Source organism: Buceros rhinoceros, unplaced genomic scaffold (assembly GCF_000710305.1).
Source record: "Buceros rhinoceros silvestris isolate BGI_N320 unplaced genomic scaffold, ASM71030v1 scaffold28717, whole genome shotgun sequence".
Classification (NCBI taxonomy): Eukaryota; Metazoa; Chordata; class Aves; order Bucerotiformes; family Bucerotidae; genus Buceros; species Buceros rhinoceros.
In genome coordinates this window covers 1-17515 of record NW_010423219.1, presented here as the reverse complement: position 1 = coordinate 17515, position 17515 = coordinate 1, and the positions used below count along the sequence as shown (strand labels likewise).

The window sequence follows — 17515 nt, the reverse complement described above, 5'->3', positions numbered from 1 at the left end:
CGGAAGTCTCTGAAGGAGCTGTCGCGAGAGATGGTCCGGGACGTTTGGACCCCGGCGTGGCGCACGCTGTCCTTGTGCTGCCGGCATTTGCTCAGGAGCTCTTCGTACTTTTCCAGCAAGGCGTGATACTGCTCGTCCACCTCCCGCAGGATGGACATGCCCCGTTTGCGCACGTTGTTAGCGTGCAGCGTGTAATTCCCCTCGTGCCGGCTCACGGCATCCTTGGTGACGATGGCATTGAGGGCTGTGTCACTGCAGCTCTTCCGGACAGGGTGGTTTGGGGAAGGCGTCATTGATGGCCCATGACTCTTCCCTCCCTCCTCCTCGGAGAGGTCGATGTAGTCTGCTTCTGGGGCGTTATTCAGCGGCTCAAGGAGGGCCTCAGACAAGTTGTCTTCCCTGCTGAGCAGATACTTCTTGACTTGTTTCATCTGTTGTAGCTCTAGCAGCTCTGCTTCCAGTTCCTTGATGCGCAGTTTGCAGTTCTCCATCTCGCACACCCGCTGCTCGAGGTCCGAGTACTCCTGAATAACAGAGGTGTACTCTCGCTCAACCCGCTCCTTCCGCTGCTTCTCCTGGTTGACTTGGGACCTCAGGGAGTTTACCATGGCTTGGAGACGCTCATTCTCCCTCTCCAGTGGCTTCTGGTTGAACTCTGTGGAAGAGCTGTGGACCTGGAATGCATCCTCATACCTGAAAGACAAGAAAGACCCTTGAGAGAGTCTGACTAAGTGACAGGCCATGAGGGACTCGTCTTATTGTCATGCAAGTAATTCCACTGGTGCTCAGGAAGGAGGTGGCCTGAGCTCCTGGAGTGAGATATGGCTCCTCCCATGTGCCAGGAGACCACAGGGTGTGGCTGGAGCTCTCCTGGACACAGAGAACAGTCTCTGTCCCAGAGAACCTGCCGTCTCATTTGATAGCAGTGATGAAAGGCAGGAGGGAAATGAAACCTCGAAAGATAGAAGACTCATCTGGTTAACGAACAAGCCACCAACATTGCCATGAAGCAAGGATGAATGTTCAAGTGATACTACTCTGAGCTCAAAGCAGAAGGCTTTGAGTTTTTCCTGCTGGAGCTCATCGTGGAATTCACCAGCTACTCGCTGCATCTGCCGACAACTTCAAACTCTGTCCAGCCAAAACCCAGAAGACCGGCCTGGCTGCCCTGTGTCTGGGAGGTGCTCCAGAGAGAGTGGGAGAAGATAGACAGCAGGGAAGGCAGGCAGAGGCTTTTGACGGAGTTGCACGTCTTCATTGCCTGGGAAGCAATGACAAGCGCTTCCCCCTTCCCTCACGTTGCTGTGGGGAAGTCAGATTTTCCTTCTCCTCCTCCTCAGTGAAGTGCCCACGGTGTGCTGTCTGCTTAGAACAGCTTGGAAAGGAGCAAGCATGGTGGCTTCCCCTGGGAGGCATGGCCGGTGGCTGAAGTTCCTGAAGGACAGCCTGACCTTCAGAGGGAACTGCAGAGCTGCAAGCTGAACACAGCTCCCGAGGCAGTGGGGGGAGAGCGGGATTGGGGGGCTGAGGGCGAAAGAATCACAGAGACATTAAGTGGATTTTGCTGGGGGTTATGTTACGGCCTCATAAACATCCCATTGCTGCTGCAGTAGAAGCATCTTTTGTTCGTATTCCCTGGCAGGGGATGCTTTCAGTAATAAAGTTTATCGACTGCTTATCTGTTTAAAGAAGCCTCTGGTACGGACAAAGCTGAGCAAGAAATGCCCTCACGGGGTCAGCGACCTAACACAGCGGCTGGGTTTTAAGGAGGATCAAGTGTGCAATAGCGCTGAAGGTGTTTATACAGCACTTGGCAGCGTGTGAAGTAGCTTGGTGTGTGACTGGTGCTCCTGGGGGTACTGGAGTCATACAGGACAAAAGGCACCGTCTCAACTGGTTTCAGTGAGCCGGAGATGCTGGTACTGTGCTGGGAGACAGCTGTAAAGGGAAACTGGGGTGTGCTGGTTTGGGAGGGGAAGCTGCGTAGGCAGCTCGAGGTAAGGGTCCTCTTCACATGCTGTGTTACTAGGTGGGCTGCACTGGGAGAGGCTGGTTAAGCTGTCTAGAGCTCAAGCAATGTATCCTGTCTGGTGTATGTTCCCACACAGCTCCCTGCCAATGTGCCAGGAGAGTCCCAGCCCAGGCGACGCCTGTTGCCTGCAGCCTGGCCCAGTGCAGCTCTTTGAGGCATCAGATCCTCCTGGGGAGCTGTTCTTGTCCTCTGAAAATGAGCTTACCTCTCCTCTCGAGGCATCGCTGATGCTGGGATCATGAAGGCTCTGCTTTGCCAACGCCCCCTGCTTAGCAGGCGGATGGGAGAGAGGGAGATCCTCCCTTCTCTTTCCCCACCGAGTTTCAGGCTCTGATGCAGAGCCTAGAGCTCTGTGGGGATGTATGGGGGGGTTGGTGCACTCCCAAAGGCACTACCCCACTGCATGTCCTATTCACAGGTGGAGGAGGTGGGGGAGAAGGTTGGAGGGGTTGCTAGAGGAGAGGCTCCGTACCTGGGGCTGGAGCACAGCTCCTTAAGGCAGGGGAAGGTGTGGATGGTGCGGCGCCGCTCCCTCTTCTCCCGCCGAATGCGGAGCTGCTCCAAGCTCCGCATTTCCTCCACTTGCTTCTGCAGCTCCTCCACTTGGTTCTGCAGCCCCTCGATTGTTTCTGTCAAGCTGCGGAGAGAGCAGGGAGCACAGATGGGGAGTCAGTCAGTACAGGTCCGTGAAAGGTGTTTTTTCCCTATAGAGAAAGCCAGGCTGTGGAAGATGCTTCCAGTTTCTACCTAGTGCCCTTGGAACGTGACAACACTTGCTTTTCACTGCAGTGGCTGGACTTTCTCTGCATGGTCACTCTTGAATGGGGGTGTTTGTAGGGAAGGGTGGGGGATTGAAGCAGCGGCAAGGGATCGTACTAACTGGAGACCCTCTGTCCTCCAATCAGTTGGCTATAGCAGTCACCTCTGGGACGTAAGCACTACCCTGCAACATCCCTGCACTGGAAGCAAGCAGGCGAGCTATTTACCTTCTTCCTCTTGTTTATCTTGTGGAGATAAACATGGAGAGACCAGGCAGAGGTTTAGTTTTGTTCTGGCTGTGAATGCAGTTTGTAAAACTCGCTGCTCTGAAACTCCCTCTCAGCACAGTCGTTTGCAGACGATGCTGCATTGCAAGGACATTGCTTAGTCTGTTGTTTCCAGGGACGACCTTGATCATGGGCTTGTTTTAGCAAAGAAATGTTATTGATAAACTGGTGTTTCAGCATGGACTGGCCAGGGTTTCATTAGATGCTGGACCTGTGCCTAGTGTCAACCCCGGCTGGGCTGGTTGCTGGGGACCTCCCTGATACGGTTATGTGTCTCTTCTTCAAGGAAACACATGTGAGGAGGGGCTGCCATGCCTCCCTCCTGGCAGCCTCAGACACTCCTTTCCCCAGTCCTTGTCCCGGGGGTGTCTGTGCTGTAGCTGACCTCTGCTACCAAGCATCAGCGCGATGAGCTCGTGTTGTAAATAGCTGCAAAACCTGACTGATAAGAGCCTGGTTTAAATAGCAAGGACACGCCGTGCTTTGGGGCAGGGGAAGGGTGAGATGAAGGTCTCTGGGGTACAGCATCGCCGTGGTGGGAGGAGGGGAAGCCGTACCACTGTATCTTCTGTTGGGATGTCTTGCTTTCCAGCACGAGCTTCTGGTTAGCTAGCTCCAGGTCCCGTGCAGTCAGGTCCAGCTGCTCGTAGACTTTCGCATGCTGTTCGTTCATCTGCCGCAACATCTCTAGTTGCTTGGTCAGGTACTGGAAGAAAAAGCGAATCAGAAACACTCCACAGCCAAAACTCAGCCTGTTTCGCAGGCAGAGATTCCTACAGCTTTGCTTCCTCTGATAATGCATTTTGTGGCTGATTTATGCTCTGCCTGGTTGAAGGCTCTTCCATAGCTGGAATATTCATAGCCCCTGCCCGCTGTAAATAGTTCTGTGTATGCAATTGAACTTCCCCTGCCCTCTGCGAAGGGCACTAACCTCAATCTCTCACTATTCAGCTGCTTTTTCATTCCCAGTACCCAGAGAAAGTTGATATCCCTGGGACCGTGGCTCTTCGCCGCAGTTGACTGAAATTGGCCAGTCGGTTACTGGATTCTCTGGCAGATCGATTGCAGAAGCTGCATTTCCTTGGGAATTTGGGCTAAAATTCTGAGTCTGTGAAATGTGAGGAGGCTCATGGTTTCTGCGTGTTCAAAGACCTCTTTCTCCAAGTCTGTCATTGCAAGATTTTATTCTGGGAGAGGGGCATCTACCCTCAGCTGGGACTAGATCCCAAGTCCTACGGTGGACCCACTCCTGAAGGGCTGCTGGCAGTGGACCGCTAAATCCATCCACCAGTTTCCTCGGACATCAGCTGTCAGATCCCTGCAGCCATCACATGCTGCTCTTGTGAACTCGCAGCCCTTCTCTGCCCTGTGTCCTTTTAAATCAGGAGAGTTCCAATTTTTTTTAATTCACAAATCCCTAGAAGTTTTCCAGTGGATGAAAACCCGCCCGGCACAGCAGGTTTAAGCCTCTAAGATCAGTTCTGTGGGCTCTTAGAAATACTGCCCTGACCCCAAGGATGCCTGAAGCGGTGGTTTAGATTGCAGCTCTTAGAGAAAGAGCTATTTTATGCCTCTAACAAAGGGGGCTGTGTTATGGGGGTGCCAAGGGGCCAGCTGGGAACAAATGTGATTATGAATGACTGGAATCAAGGGAAAGCTGCAGCAGAGCAGAGAGAAATGAGTGTGAAGGCAGGTGGATGGGCAGGGAAAGGCCAAACGTGACCCAGATGCAACCCAGTGCCAAAATCTGGCATGCACATCTGGGCAGGGGGTGGGGATGTGAGAAGAGGGGAAAATACCAGTTAGTGAGGGAAAGGGACCCTCTCCAGAGCTGGGATGGGCTAGACCAGTCCTTAATCCATCCTGCTTCAGGCACAGACAGAAGAGACCTGACCTGCTGGTACTGGTGGAAGTGCCCCTTCCCCACCATCGCCCTTGGGTGACAGCGGCGGCTCGGCTGAGTAGCTTCTGTCCCCAGCCCTGGCCCGACTGTGTCCCTACCTCGATTTCCTGCACTTGCTCCTCGTTGGTGGCATACATCTGCTGCAGGGAGTCCTCCAGCTCCTTGTTGCGCTCCAGCAGTGTCTTCCCCAGCTCCGCGGCCAAATGCAAGTCTGAAAAGCAAATGGGACAAAAGCTGCTGCGGTGGGTGCAGTGGGGTCCCCGAATGCCACCGCACCAAACAGAGCAGCAGGCTTTGCAGGGTGCCTGTTCTGTTGGCAAGTTTTGACATGGATGCACGCTTATAGGACATAGAGGATCTGACCTCTTTTGTCTTGCTGGGCTGCAGGAGCAAGGGGAGGCAGCTCCTCCATGCAGCAAGGTGCCTGGTTGGTTGCGTAACCCTTCTGCACTGCACCGCACACTGTGTAGCCAGGATCAGGCCCATGGGGCTTGGCTGTGGCGGGTGCTCAGCACCTCCAGCCCCCATCGCTGAGACCTGTAGGGCTGAACAGGGCTCACCATCCATCAGAACGAGCAGGAGGGTTGGTAAAGCCCTGCGGGACCTTGGGGATGCTCTGTAAATTATATTATTATCTCTAACGAAGGGAGCGCCTTGCCTTCTCTGTCAGCCTCCATCCATCACCCGCTAATAGACTGACATGAGTAATAAAACCACGCGTGGCCCGAGGGGGCTGGGAGCACCTCCCGCCCAGGCAGCCCCGTATCCGCTGGGTCTACTGCTCTTTCCTTGGGGCAGCTCCAGGGTGAGGACAAACCGCTTTGTCTTCACTCTCATGATAAATAAACCCAGGAGGGGCCCGAGGGGGCTGGGACCCCCCCCCCCCAGGGCAGCCCCTTATCCGCTGGGTCTACTGCTCTTTCCTTGGGGCAGCTCCAGGGTGAGGACAAACCGCTTTGTCTTCACTCTCCATCACCTCTAAATGTCCTTAGAAAGCTACTGAAATAGTTGGACTTTAGGAGAAGCGCAGGGAAAAAATAGATATTGACAGTGTAGTCGGCTTAAAATCCTGGGTTTGCTGCCTCCTGGGTAAAGAAGCCACCCCAGGACCCTGTGAGATCTGGGCAAAACTTGAGTGCCTCAGGTGAGGTTGTTTGTGGGCCTGGGATGACCCAGCTGGCTCTGGTAACACCCCTTTGCTTTCACAGAAATTGGTTGTCTTCTTAAAGCCTGACCTCCCGCGATCCTGTGGCTTCCTGCTGCTTTCAGAGGGGTGTTTCTAGCTCTTCTGGAGGCAGATGGAAAATCTGACCTTATACCTTCAAAAAGGTAAGGAAACAGGTCCTGATGTGATTATCGTGCAGTTTTAGATAATTAAGGAGTGGCAACCCTGCAGGGTGAGGGGACCTGGGTCTCCTGCCCTGGTGCTTTCTCAGCCCATCATAACGCTCCTCTCTAGGCTGGAGCTAACAGTGGGTTTTGCAAAGGCTCTGTCAGAGCTGCGAATAGCTTTGATTCCTTCCAGTAGTTAATTTGGCCACGCAGGTGATTGGGGAAAAGGGGCATTTGGCCACTAAGACAAGAAGAAGGGGAAGCAGGATGCCCAGGACATATTCTGAGCCTGGGAAAACCCCTGCTGTCTCACACTCCAAATGGCACAGGAGAGAAGGAAGCCCACGCTGGCCTCCTGGACAGGAGTGCTGGCTGGGTGGGGGCTGTCAGTACTGCGGTGGGATTTTCCTGATGGATAGTGCTGCACCGTGGGCAGTGCAGGTATGCAGTTAGTTTAGGTGATGGCCGTGTTTCTTTACGTGCAGCCCCAGCGGTGCTGGAGGGCTGGCTCCCCAGATGTGGTCCAGCCACCAGCTGCTCAGCGTGTCCTCGAGTCTCCCCTTGCCACAGGAATGTGCTCTCCAGCTGTGGCCTGCACTGCAGGGTGTTATTCTAGGCTGTGACCTTTTAAATTATAATCCTCATCATTGCACAGTGACCTGGTCTGAGGGCTGCGATGGCAGCTATCAGTGCAATCAAGATATTGGCATGTTTCCCTGTGCGCAGACCTGATTCTTCTTTGTGATTAGAAAGTGGTTTTCATACGCTGTAATTCTACATACAGCTTACCTTTTTTTGTCTTGTCTTCCTGCCCCACTCCAAAATAAAAATAAAAGCCACTTCACGGAAACAGTATTTTCTTTCTTTTTTTTTTTTTTTTTTTTTTTTCCCCCCCCAAGCACCGAATTTCCTCAGTTTCCAAAGTGCCCTTGGGAGACCGAGTGGTTGCTACACCAGCTGGGGACAGGGGAACAACCAGATGCCAGCAGAGACCAAGGATAATTTAAGCTGCCTGGGGCTGTATTTAATGGCACGGCCACCTTGCCAGAGCCACTGTGGTTGCTGGAGACTGGCACCTTGCAAATCGTATCCCCTGCAGCACGCCGGGTGCCAGCGCAGAGATGTGTAGTAAGAGGGCTCCAGGTAATGAGTCAAGCGTGTCCCTGTCCCTGTGGATTACACCAGTGCTCTCCCACCATATGGCATCCAATTTAATCAGCTGGGGTTGAGTTAAGTGGATTAGGCAGTGCAAGATCCTGCATTGTAATTTAAAGGGCTCTGTCAGCAATAATTTAATGGGGGAAATGGGCAGCGTTTGGGGACAAGTGGGAAAGAGGAGAGAATGGGGCTGAGCTCCGAGGAGGAAATTGATTCTTGGTTTCCATTTTGAGCGTAAGGGCCTGGGAGATTCCAGGCTTAAAGGACATGGGGGAATTGATTCTTTTAGTGTCTTTTAACTGCCTCAGCCGTTGTCTCACACACGCTCCCTCCCCAACTCGCTTGCTGCCTGCTAGCCTGCCAAATCATCCTCAGTAATCCTGTCTCATCCATCCCCCTTGCGCCTGAGTCCTCTTCCCCACCTGTTGGGCTGCCCCAGGCTGTGGGACCTTGGGGTGGGAGGGGATGCTGCGGGGAAGCGCTTTAAAGTCATCTTCAGATCTTTGCACTAACTGTGGCTCTGCACGGGCTGCGGGAGCACACAGCTCCTCTCCTTGGAGACCTCGGAAACCTGAGGCTGAATGTGAAATTTCAGTAAGTTGTTTGAGGGGAGAAAGAACTATTTAGGAATTCGGGGATTCTCTCTGCCCAGCGCTGTGGTTTCCCCACAATTTTTTGTATTCCTTTTCGCTCCTCCACTGTCAGATCAGCCAGCCAGTGCCGTACGACTTGCCCTAATTTAGCAGATATGCTGATGCCTCCCTTCCCCCTCTCCTCTTGACACATGTAAAGAGGAGAAATAAAGTGGTGGGGAGCAGTGGTGCCGCCTGTCCGCTCGATGTGCCCGGTCACTCTGCAGCCTGCCTGTGCTGAAGGCTCCACGGGGAAACAGCCAATGTTCAGCTTAAAAAATGGGGCCCTTGCTGTTGCCCAAATCCTCTTTGGGAGAGGACTGCGGGTGGAAACTGTCCTGGGCAGCACCAGCTTGCTGCCCTCTTGCTCTCAGTACCACAAGGCTGATGTGCCCCTTCTAATTCACACCAGCCAAGGAGAGACCCCGTGTCCCCAGACAAAGAGCTGTGCCTACAGAGCACAGCGGAGGGAGGGATGGAGGCTGTGTTTCCCTGCAAGCTTCTGTGGGAAAGGCGCCTGAGCAAGAAGGGAGGAGAAGAGAGACCATATGGTGGGAAGGGAGTGGGAATTGAATCCAAGCAGCGCTCGGTACAGGGGAGTGTGGCTGGGCAGGGCATCCAGGAGGCAGCTGAGCTGCAGCTGCAGAGACCAGTCAGTGCAGTGGTAATTCTGCTGGGCAGCTAGAGAAAAATCCTGATCCAGAGGCTGCAGCAGGTTGTCTTTGACTGAGAGAGACTGAGGAACAAACTGCAGGGCATTCCCCCGCTGCAGCATCCTGTGGCAGTGCTGGCACAGGCAGATGTGCACTGCGAGGGGCTGCCGTGGAGCTGCCCCAGCCTTTGCAGCAGCTTTCAACAAGGCATGAAGAGGGTTTGGAGCTGATTCTGCCTTCCCAGTCCTGGCCTGCACCTCTTTGGGCAGAGCAGTCGTTGCCACAGCCTGCTTCCTGAAGGATTTTTTCCCCCTCAGCATCTCTTGGCTGTGGCTTTGGGGGAGCGTAAGCCTGGTGCTGGGCAGGGGAGGTTTCGGCTGCTCTCGGCACACTGGTGATCCGGTAGCTGTTCAGATGGTCCCTGTAAATACGGCTTTCTGGAGGAGGCCACCATCTGGAGCAGCTGCTTTGGGCTTTCCCTGTCATCTCTCTTGCATCAAGGGATTCATATGTTTAGGCTGTGAGAGAACGTGCCTGCTGCTCCAAGCGCAGGCAGGGCATGGTGCGACCCTCTCGCCGTCCCGTGAGGCAGGCAGGCAGTGGGGAGGGATGGGTATTAGAAGTCCTTTGGCTCAGAGCTAAAAAGCAGAGGTTTAGGGAGCATGTTTTTGCAAGTTCTTCTCAACTGAGCATCTGTGAAGGGATTCCTTGCCCTTTCCAAAAGGGTTGGGGCTGGGTAAGCAGAAGGGGCTGCTCCTCTCCTGCTGTGGATGGTGAATTCACCCGCTAAAGAGCGGGGAGGAACAGTTGTCAGAGCTCTGGTGTGGAGGTCTCTGGAGGAAGTTCAGGGTGCTTGTTAGCTGATGGATGGGGTAGGTTGAGAGTTAAGAACTGATGTTTAATGGTGTTGACGTTTAATTTAATTGCATTTGCTGCCTGCTCCATTACACACGGGTACTTAGAGTCAAGGGTAGGTGCAATTATTCCTTTCAAAATCTAAATAAATGATGCTATGCTGGTTTACCCTAGGGTAGGGTGTACTTGCTACTCATTTATTTTTCTCCTTAGTCGCAAGGGACTGTGCTGCCTGGGTATAGTACAGTGAAGATCAGCTTTTGTATGTCCCTTACTGCTGCTGCTCGACAGGTGATGGAGACAATCTATGTGCTTAGCCCTTATAAGCCTTTGCAGTGGAATGTGCTGGGGTGCGGAGAAGCAAGTGCCATCTGACAGCATCTTGCAAAAACCCAGAAAAGCCTCTTCAGCGTGCTCATCCCACAGATGACTGTGTTTCCCGTGGCCAGACAGAGCTTTCGGAGAGCCACCAGAGTTACTGCTGAGGTGTGGATTCTCCACCCCTTCCTCACTCGGACACTGCCACCCAGTTCAGCTGTGCACTTGGAGTTCTGTGTGGCTCTTCGAGGGCATTTGCCGTGTTGGTGTAATCAGGTGCACCGCAAAGGCAGGGTTTGCTTTGCAGAGCAGCCCAGGGCAGCAAGGGGGCAAGATGCCTCTGCCCAGGTTGGGTGGAAGCAGGTGAAGGGTGTGTGTGAAGCCCCTGGCAGCACAGTCCCCTCCGCCTCTCCTCCCTTCAAACCGTGATTCTAGCTGGGCTGAGCCACTGCTGGTCACACAGACATTTCTGTTAGCCTAGTAAGATTTGCTGGATTTCCTGCTGGCTTTTTTTCTTCCTTTTCTCTCTTGTGTAATTTATTACGTACCCCTGGGCTGCCTTTGGCTTTGCAAGTGCCCCTGATGGGGGGTGGAGCTCAGGTGGTGGCAGAGACAGGTGGTTTGCAGGGGATCGAGGCAAGCACAACACACTGAGCGCAGCTCCCTCTCCTGTCTCTAGTCCCCTGAGCAAAAGTAACACCACCAAGGAGTGGAAAACCCTGACGAGGGGCTCAGAGGTGCACTGTCTGTATGTGCCCCCACTGCTCCCTTCCTTGCCTTCTGTATTTTTCAGCCCTATTCAGTATTTCTTTTCTGTTAGCTTTTTTTATTCTCCTCAGATGATCATCAGGCTTTTTTGATTTAACTGATACTTGCCTTTTCTGTCTGCCCTCATCATTCTGCACCCCAAAGCCTCCCCTCTGTGTTGGTGTTTGAGACCTGGGATGGTCACCTCTGCTGATAATCTGTGCGTGTCTTTACAGAGAGCAGTCCCATCCCTGCACCCACAGCAGGCAAAGCGTGTTTTGCCAAGTTGTTAGAGCATGATAACATGGAGTGTGGTATTAGACCATGGCTGGGGCCCCATCTGCATCTTTCCCTGCTGTTCTCTTATCTAAACAGAGTTGCTGCCTGTGTTTGCCTTGTAGGCTAAAATGGTTTCAAAGAGCTCAGTGGCTGGTGGCTCTGAGAGTGCACCTGGATTGGAAAGCAGCCTAAATAAATACGTACCAGTGGAGCTGTTGGAGGAGGAGAGAGGAGGGAGAAAGGCAGCCAGTGCTTTCCTGTGTGCGCTCCTCCTCCGGGCAGCAAAGCCCTAACTAATTAATTATGTTGGGATGCAGAGAACTGTGAATAGAGGCTTTTACTCTCTTAAAGCTAAAGACACAGGCGTGTGGATCGCTGCCATGTGCCATCTCATCTCCCCGCTGTGTTTTGGGGCAGGAGGTTGTGACTGACCCAGGATGGACAAGGAGGATGAGCACCAGGGAGGCTTTACATGTTGTCTGCTACTGCACCGCAGGGCTGTGCATGTGCAGAGCTCCAAGCAAAGGTGACCTGCGAAGGACAGGTCAGCGTGCTCACGTGGCAGGGAACAGTTCCCACAGCAATGGGCTGACACAGACACGTCAGTTTTCCAGCCTGGCTTGTGCTCACACACCATATTCTCCTGCTCTGAGCCACTGACAGCCAGCCTGGCCGTCCTCGCTGCCCTCGTGCTGGGGGGAGGCAGGCAGGACTACTGACCCAGAGGGGTTTGGTCTCTTGGGGAGCAACCAAGTTCCATCACAGCTGCCGCTTGCATCTGCAGCAGCCCCTGAGACCACCACCAGCACTGTGGCTGCCGGTTATCCTGTCGGGTACTTCTCATGTGCCAGAGGCACGTGGGTACAGAGAAGATCCTTCTTGCACAGCCATGCAGAAATGCCTGACCTTATAGAGCAACACCAAAAACCTGCTCTCCTCTTCTCTAGCAGCCCCTCTGCTTGGCTTTCAATACAAGTGTACCTTGCATGCTGCTGCCCCCCTACTTCTCCCTGTCCATCCACTGCTGGGAAATGCTCCGGAGCCCTGTTCCTCCAGGGCTGACACAGCCCAGCTACCTTGGCCTGGCTCAGGTGAGTGGTCTGTGGCATTTGTGGAGCTATGCAGGAAGAACACAGTGCTGTAGCTTCCAGTTTGAGTCGGCAAGAAGAGGGAGCAATGATGTGCTCTCCAGAGTGTGTTATTTATGTCTATCACTAGTCCTGAACAGGATGTAGGGTAGTGCCTCTTTCAGGAGCCTAATGCCAAACCCAGTGTCCCTGAAGCAGCTCTGATGCTCAGGGGGATGTGCTGCTCCTTGCTCTGCCTCCTCCTGCAGAGACCAGTGCTCAGCCACCACCTCCCAGTCCAGTGCACCTTCCCAGGACTCAGCACTTGCTGTGGGCCAAGAACACTTGGAGGATGGCATGATAATGGCCTAGGTCCAACGCTGTCCCTGCAGCCGCGTAACTGGAAGAGGACTGGGTTCTTCTGGGAGGACGGGAGTTAACTGAGCAGCACCAGGGCAGCTGTTCTGCACAGGGGATGAACCAGCGTGACTTCCCAGAAGGCAGAGGAACAGGCTGTTTAAACCATTAAAAGAACCGTCACCTTTTGACGAAAAGTTTTACAACTGTTTGTTAAATATGCATGGAAAAAAACCCAAACAAACTCAACATAAAATCACTTTACAATTCCCAGCTGCACAAAGACCAGCAGCTGTGTAACAACTGCTCTCATTCCTCCAGGGTATTTGGTTTGTACTGGAGATATTTTCCTAAATTCTTGGCCTACTATGTGTATTTTCCACAGGTTAAGGAGAAGCTTTGGAAGCCCTAATGATGCACTTGGTGTAAGCACACAGATGTATTAGTTGGATGAGGTGGAATATGCTGCCTCTTAGCAGAGGAGATCGAGCATGTGCAGGAGCGAGCAAATCGTGCGCTGGCCTGAGTGTGGATGCTGCTTTAGCAGGAGCAGGCTCAGACCCTGGTGCTGTCACAGCTCTAAGTGGTTCCTGACTGTCACACTGAGTCAGTGCATCCACCCTGTCACCAGCCAGTGCTGGCTGCTACAGAAGAAAGAGGATTGGAAAATGCCGGGGTGGGGGGACAGCCCCCATGTGCAGGGTGTTAGTGGCTGCTGCTTTGGCTCCCAGTCCCTTGGGCTCAGGGCTGCCGTGGGGGGAACGTCCTTTGGGACTTGGACCATAAATCCTTTGCTCATGGCCTTGCCAAGGAGAAATGCCTCTGTTAGCTGATTGTTTCAGGATGGGAGATAAGGAAAACTCTGGGGTTTGGGGTTTTTTCCTCTTTGCCTCTCCTTTTCCCTTTTCAGCAGTTCCTCTAACTCTGCTCCCTCCCACAGCTGGAATTCTGTGCGTGGGGTTCAGGAGATGTAGAAAGGAGCTTCTGTGAGAGACCAGGAGTGACATCCTGCAAGTTGCTGTGTGGGGCTCTTTTATACCCCTTTTCCTTGCTTCCTTCATGTAACAGGGGAATTTTTATTCTAGGAAAATATGTCTATATATATATTCTCTTTTTTTTTTACCCCCTCCCGATTCAGAGGCTCTCATCCCTTCCTTAGACCAACCGAACTGTCATCTGATTTCCTTGTCTCCTGTGACTTTTCTAGTCCCTTTTGTCTTTCCCAAGCAGCTTGGCAATTAGTCACTGAAAACTTTCCACTTCCATAACCTACCTGCTGTACTGCACGGCTAAATGAGTAAGTGGCTCAGCTACTGCAGGCAAAACTCCGTCCTTCTACCTTGCCGCTGGGGAGGAGGACAGTGAGTTAACCGCTGTGCTCCTGGAGAACAGGCAAGCTGTGCGCCTTGTCCCCGGACTGCCAGGATAACTGTGTCATGAGGGACAGAATTTTGGGTATTCCCTGCTCCCCAGTGCAGTGAGTCCTTTGGGCAAGCTGACAGGGAAGTGCAGCTCTGTGGATCACCCCTCGCGGGCTGGGTGGTGCAGAAGACAGGCAGGGATGGATGCTAGCGGGTCTGGCACTGATCCCCTGGGTTCGCCCTAATGTCGGGAGCGGGTCACCGGTGTGCTGGTGAGCCCGTGTCTTTACACAGATGAGTTGGGAGTGGTGCAAGCTCAGCACCTTGTGTCATTTTCCTTCTTAGCATACAAGTAATCAGATGCTTGGCAAGAGGAGAAGGAATTAAAATAAGATCCTTAAATCTGGAGACCTTTAGAGGTTACAGCCGCGAAGTCCTAAGCCTGCATTGCAGATGGTTTGGCCCAAAAGTGTCTGTGGCTGCCCAGGAGAGGACGATCAGTCTTGTGCTGATGCGCTGGTTCTTGTTCTACTGCTGGTCCTGCTGGCTCAGTCAGAGCAGCGTGAGGCCGTGTTACTTACACGGGAGGAATCACCCCAGCACTTAGGCTGAATTTAGGCTCCAGAGACCCCAAGGCTGGCTTTGAGAGCCCTCCCCTTAGGCTGCACTCTGCTCTTTGGCTTAGACCTGAGCGCTGGCAGGGGGATAGGGAGGCTGGGAAGACCAGGGAATGCAGCGGGGTGATTGTGAGGAGGACTCCTCTCGGGAGATTGCCGTGGGGGAGTGAAGGCTGGAAGTGGTGGCAGAGCTAGCTGCCGGGTCTGATCTCCACTCTGTTTGGATTCAGATGCAACTGAGTTGGCACGCAGCTGTTCTGCACACAAATGCTTCTGATGAACAGAAAAGGTGTCCCCACTTATCCCCAGCTCAGACTCTAATTTTAGCCCATTCATTCTCTCGGGATCTGGCTGCACGTACGCTCTGTGCACAGGGTATGATGCAACTGTAGCTGCACCACCAGTTCTCAATGGCTGGAAAAAGGTTCACCAGTGCTGTATTCTGGTTTTAACTCTTAGAGGCACAGAGGCTGTGGCTGAACCAAAGCAGCGCTGACATCCATTCGTGCTCAGAAAGCCTCGCAATAAGCGAAGTCACGCTACCAAGCCATCTGAGTTTCATTTTACCCCTTTCTTCACATCAGAAAGCCTTCCCAGAGGGAACATCCTAAGAATTAAACACCTCAGAGGACACCACCCCTGTTTCCATGTCTCTGCTAAGTATCCTGGCTGGGGTTTGAGTCTCTGCACCTATGTGTTAAGGTGTCTTGGTACAACGCCTGAGCCACGCACGCTTACAGCATGCTAGCGAAGAGGTGAAGGAATGTGAAAGGCAGCAGCTTCATTTGAACAAGACTGGAAGGGCGTTGAGGCTGGGGAGCACATCTTGCTGCCTCTAAGGCACGTGGTGGATGCTGTCAGTCACCACGGGCACTTCAGGGAGAGGGAAAAAAAAAGTGATTGGAGTTCATTTTTCTTGAAAAAAATAGTCACTTCAGCAATGCGAAGCTCTGTCGGGGATGAGGAGGGGAGTAACAGGTGCTTGGAGTGGAGCTGGAGGCACGATTTCCTCTGTGGTGCTAAAATGGTTAATTAACGTAATCATTGCAGAGCTCCCAGTTAAGCCATCTGTTGCTTAGCAAACAGTTTTGGATGTAAATGTAATAAATATTTGACAATGCTGTGAAACCACGATAAAGGCCCAGCAACCAACTGGTTCACAGAACACCCGTCTCTGCTCTCCTGGCTTAGGTTGTTTCTTGTTTCTCCTGCCCCTCGCTCCTAAGGAACGTCTCGAAGCCTGTGCTTTTGTCCTCCGCCTTCCTGGCGCTGCTGCCAGGCGTGGGTTTCTGTGCGACCCTGGGCTGTTGGCATGCCGATCCTCTTAGTAATGCTGGCTCCCAACCGCCTCGAAATCGTGCTACGCTGGATGTCTTGCACTGTACTTCCACCCCCATTGCCAAACCAACAGCTTCGTGGCTGTGCTGTCACCAAAGACCTCCGGATACTGCTACGGCTGTACCGCCAAGGTGCAGCGCGTGTGGACAAAGTCGAGCACTGTCCTTCGTGATGCTTTGTGCATCGTGCAAATTAATTACGGCTGTAATTACCCTGTAGGACCTTTCCAGTTGGATGATTTTAGTTAAAGCCTTCCCCATCTCTCCCTCTGAGTTTGTGCAAGGCTGTGCAGCCCCTCTTCATAGAGGAGGCTGCAAAACCCACAGCTGGGCTTTGTTTTGGGTCTGTGTTTTCTTCCAATTCTGTACGTGCTCAAAGGTGGCGTCTATCCCCGGCATCAATCCATCATCTGGGCGCAGTTATTCTGCGTTTTCACTGCTGGGACAGAGCTAGGAACGTGGCCTGCAGCAGGAAGGTGGTTTTATTGTTGTGAGCCAGTTCTATGGTGCCAGTGCTGACTCATGAACCTGACACCAGGGACAGCATTAGGCTAAAAATCCATCAGTCCCACGTTGTTCAACACTGTCTATGTCCATCTGTAGTTCTGCTGTTCCTCAGACCACATCCTGCCCCTGGACCAGTGCCAGGCCCCTTGTGAGCCATGGGAAGACGTCACCCAGAAATGTGAATTTCTGAGCATTCAAAGGCTGCACTGTTTATTCACCCGATAGCTCCATCTCCATGCTCTGCCCTGGCTTAATTCAAGCGCCGTGTTTCGAAGAACAAGGCCCACGATCGTGCTGTTCACACTTCCTGTTCACTCAGAAATTGGGGTTAAAAATCAGCTGCAACAGTCCCAGGGGGGCTGCTGATCATTCCTTGCTGGGCCTCTGCCCTGCAGCTGAAGTTGTGTAAACTTTAAATCATGACATAACGTACTGGAGGGATGGCGGGCAGAGGCGCTGGCCCACACGTCCCTGCTGACAGCCAGCTGGCTACAACAAATACCCAGCTGTACCTACCGAGCACCGTGTCGGAGGGGTCTGCGTTTAGGTGGGAATGGTTATTCCCTGTGCATTGACAATCAGTGCAGTTCATTCCTGGGCCACTGGCCTGAAACAGGACTTCTTCCAGTTATTTACTTACTGCGTGTTGACTCAAAATATGAAGATAAGGAAAAAAAAATAACAAAAAGAAGCCTCAAATACCCACAGCCATCAGCTGTCCAGCTGTAGGATGACTATTACATAGAACCAGTGCAAACGTAGATGCAGTTACTTCACAACAAACTAGACGAGCAAATGTTTGTCCTCTACCAAGGCTATTTTTGAAACTTGGCCTTAGTGGTTTTTTTTTCCTCCTGCTTTTATGGCTGATTGGAAAAACCTCCAGAAGTAACTAGGTGACTTAGAAGCTGAAGATCCCTTTAGATTTAGGCTTGGACAGCAAAAGCTTTTAAGAGATTCTTTCAGCATCCTAAGCTTAGCAACGCATTATTTCCCATGTATGAATTTCTAACGAGCGCGCCTGCTAACTCTACCTGCGACTGCTCTGAGATGAAAGCAATGTCACAACTACCCATGTTCGATTCTGCCTGCAGCAAGTTTTCTGGGGAACCAGCTTTCTTGGGGATGTAACACATCACATTCCCCCCCTTGCAGGTGCTCTGAACAGGTCTGGGCTCTCCGACTCTATACCCTGGGTTTCAACTTTCCTCGGCCAGGACAGTGGTTTGGAGCAAGGTAGCCAAGATTTCCACAGAGGGGCTACCGCAGGACCGGGCACCGGCTTCACCAAGCCAACGTGAGTCTTGAGGGAAG

General features: G+C 52.7%; 1 protein-coding gene across 1 annotated transcript in view; it reads right to left on the bottom strand.

Moving 5' to 3' along the window:
• Positions 1-5192, bottom strand: part of CDR2L (cerebellar degeneration-related protein 2-like) — a gene marked incomplete at its 5' end in the record, with an annotated part of 5511 nt that extends 319 nt beyond the window's left edge. Inside the window, 4 exons of the mRNA XM_010140365.1 lie at positions 1-693; positions 2505-2669; positions 3636-3784; positions 5080-5192. Coding sequence (XP_010138667.1) covers positions 1-693; positions 2505-2669; positions 3636-3784; positions 5080-5192 — 1120 coding nt within the window. The remainder of the gene's footprint in view (positions 694-2504; positions 2670-3635; positions 3785-5079) is intronic.
• Positions 5193-17515: the final 12323 nt, after the last annotated feature.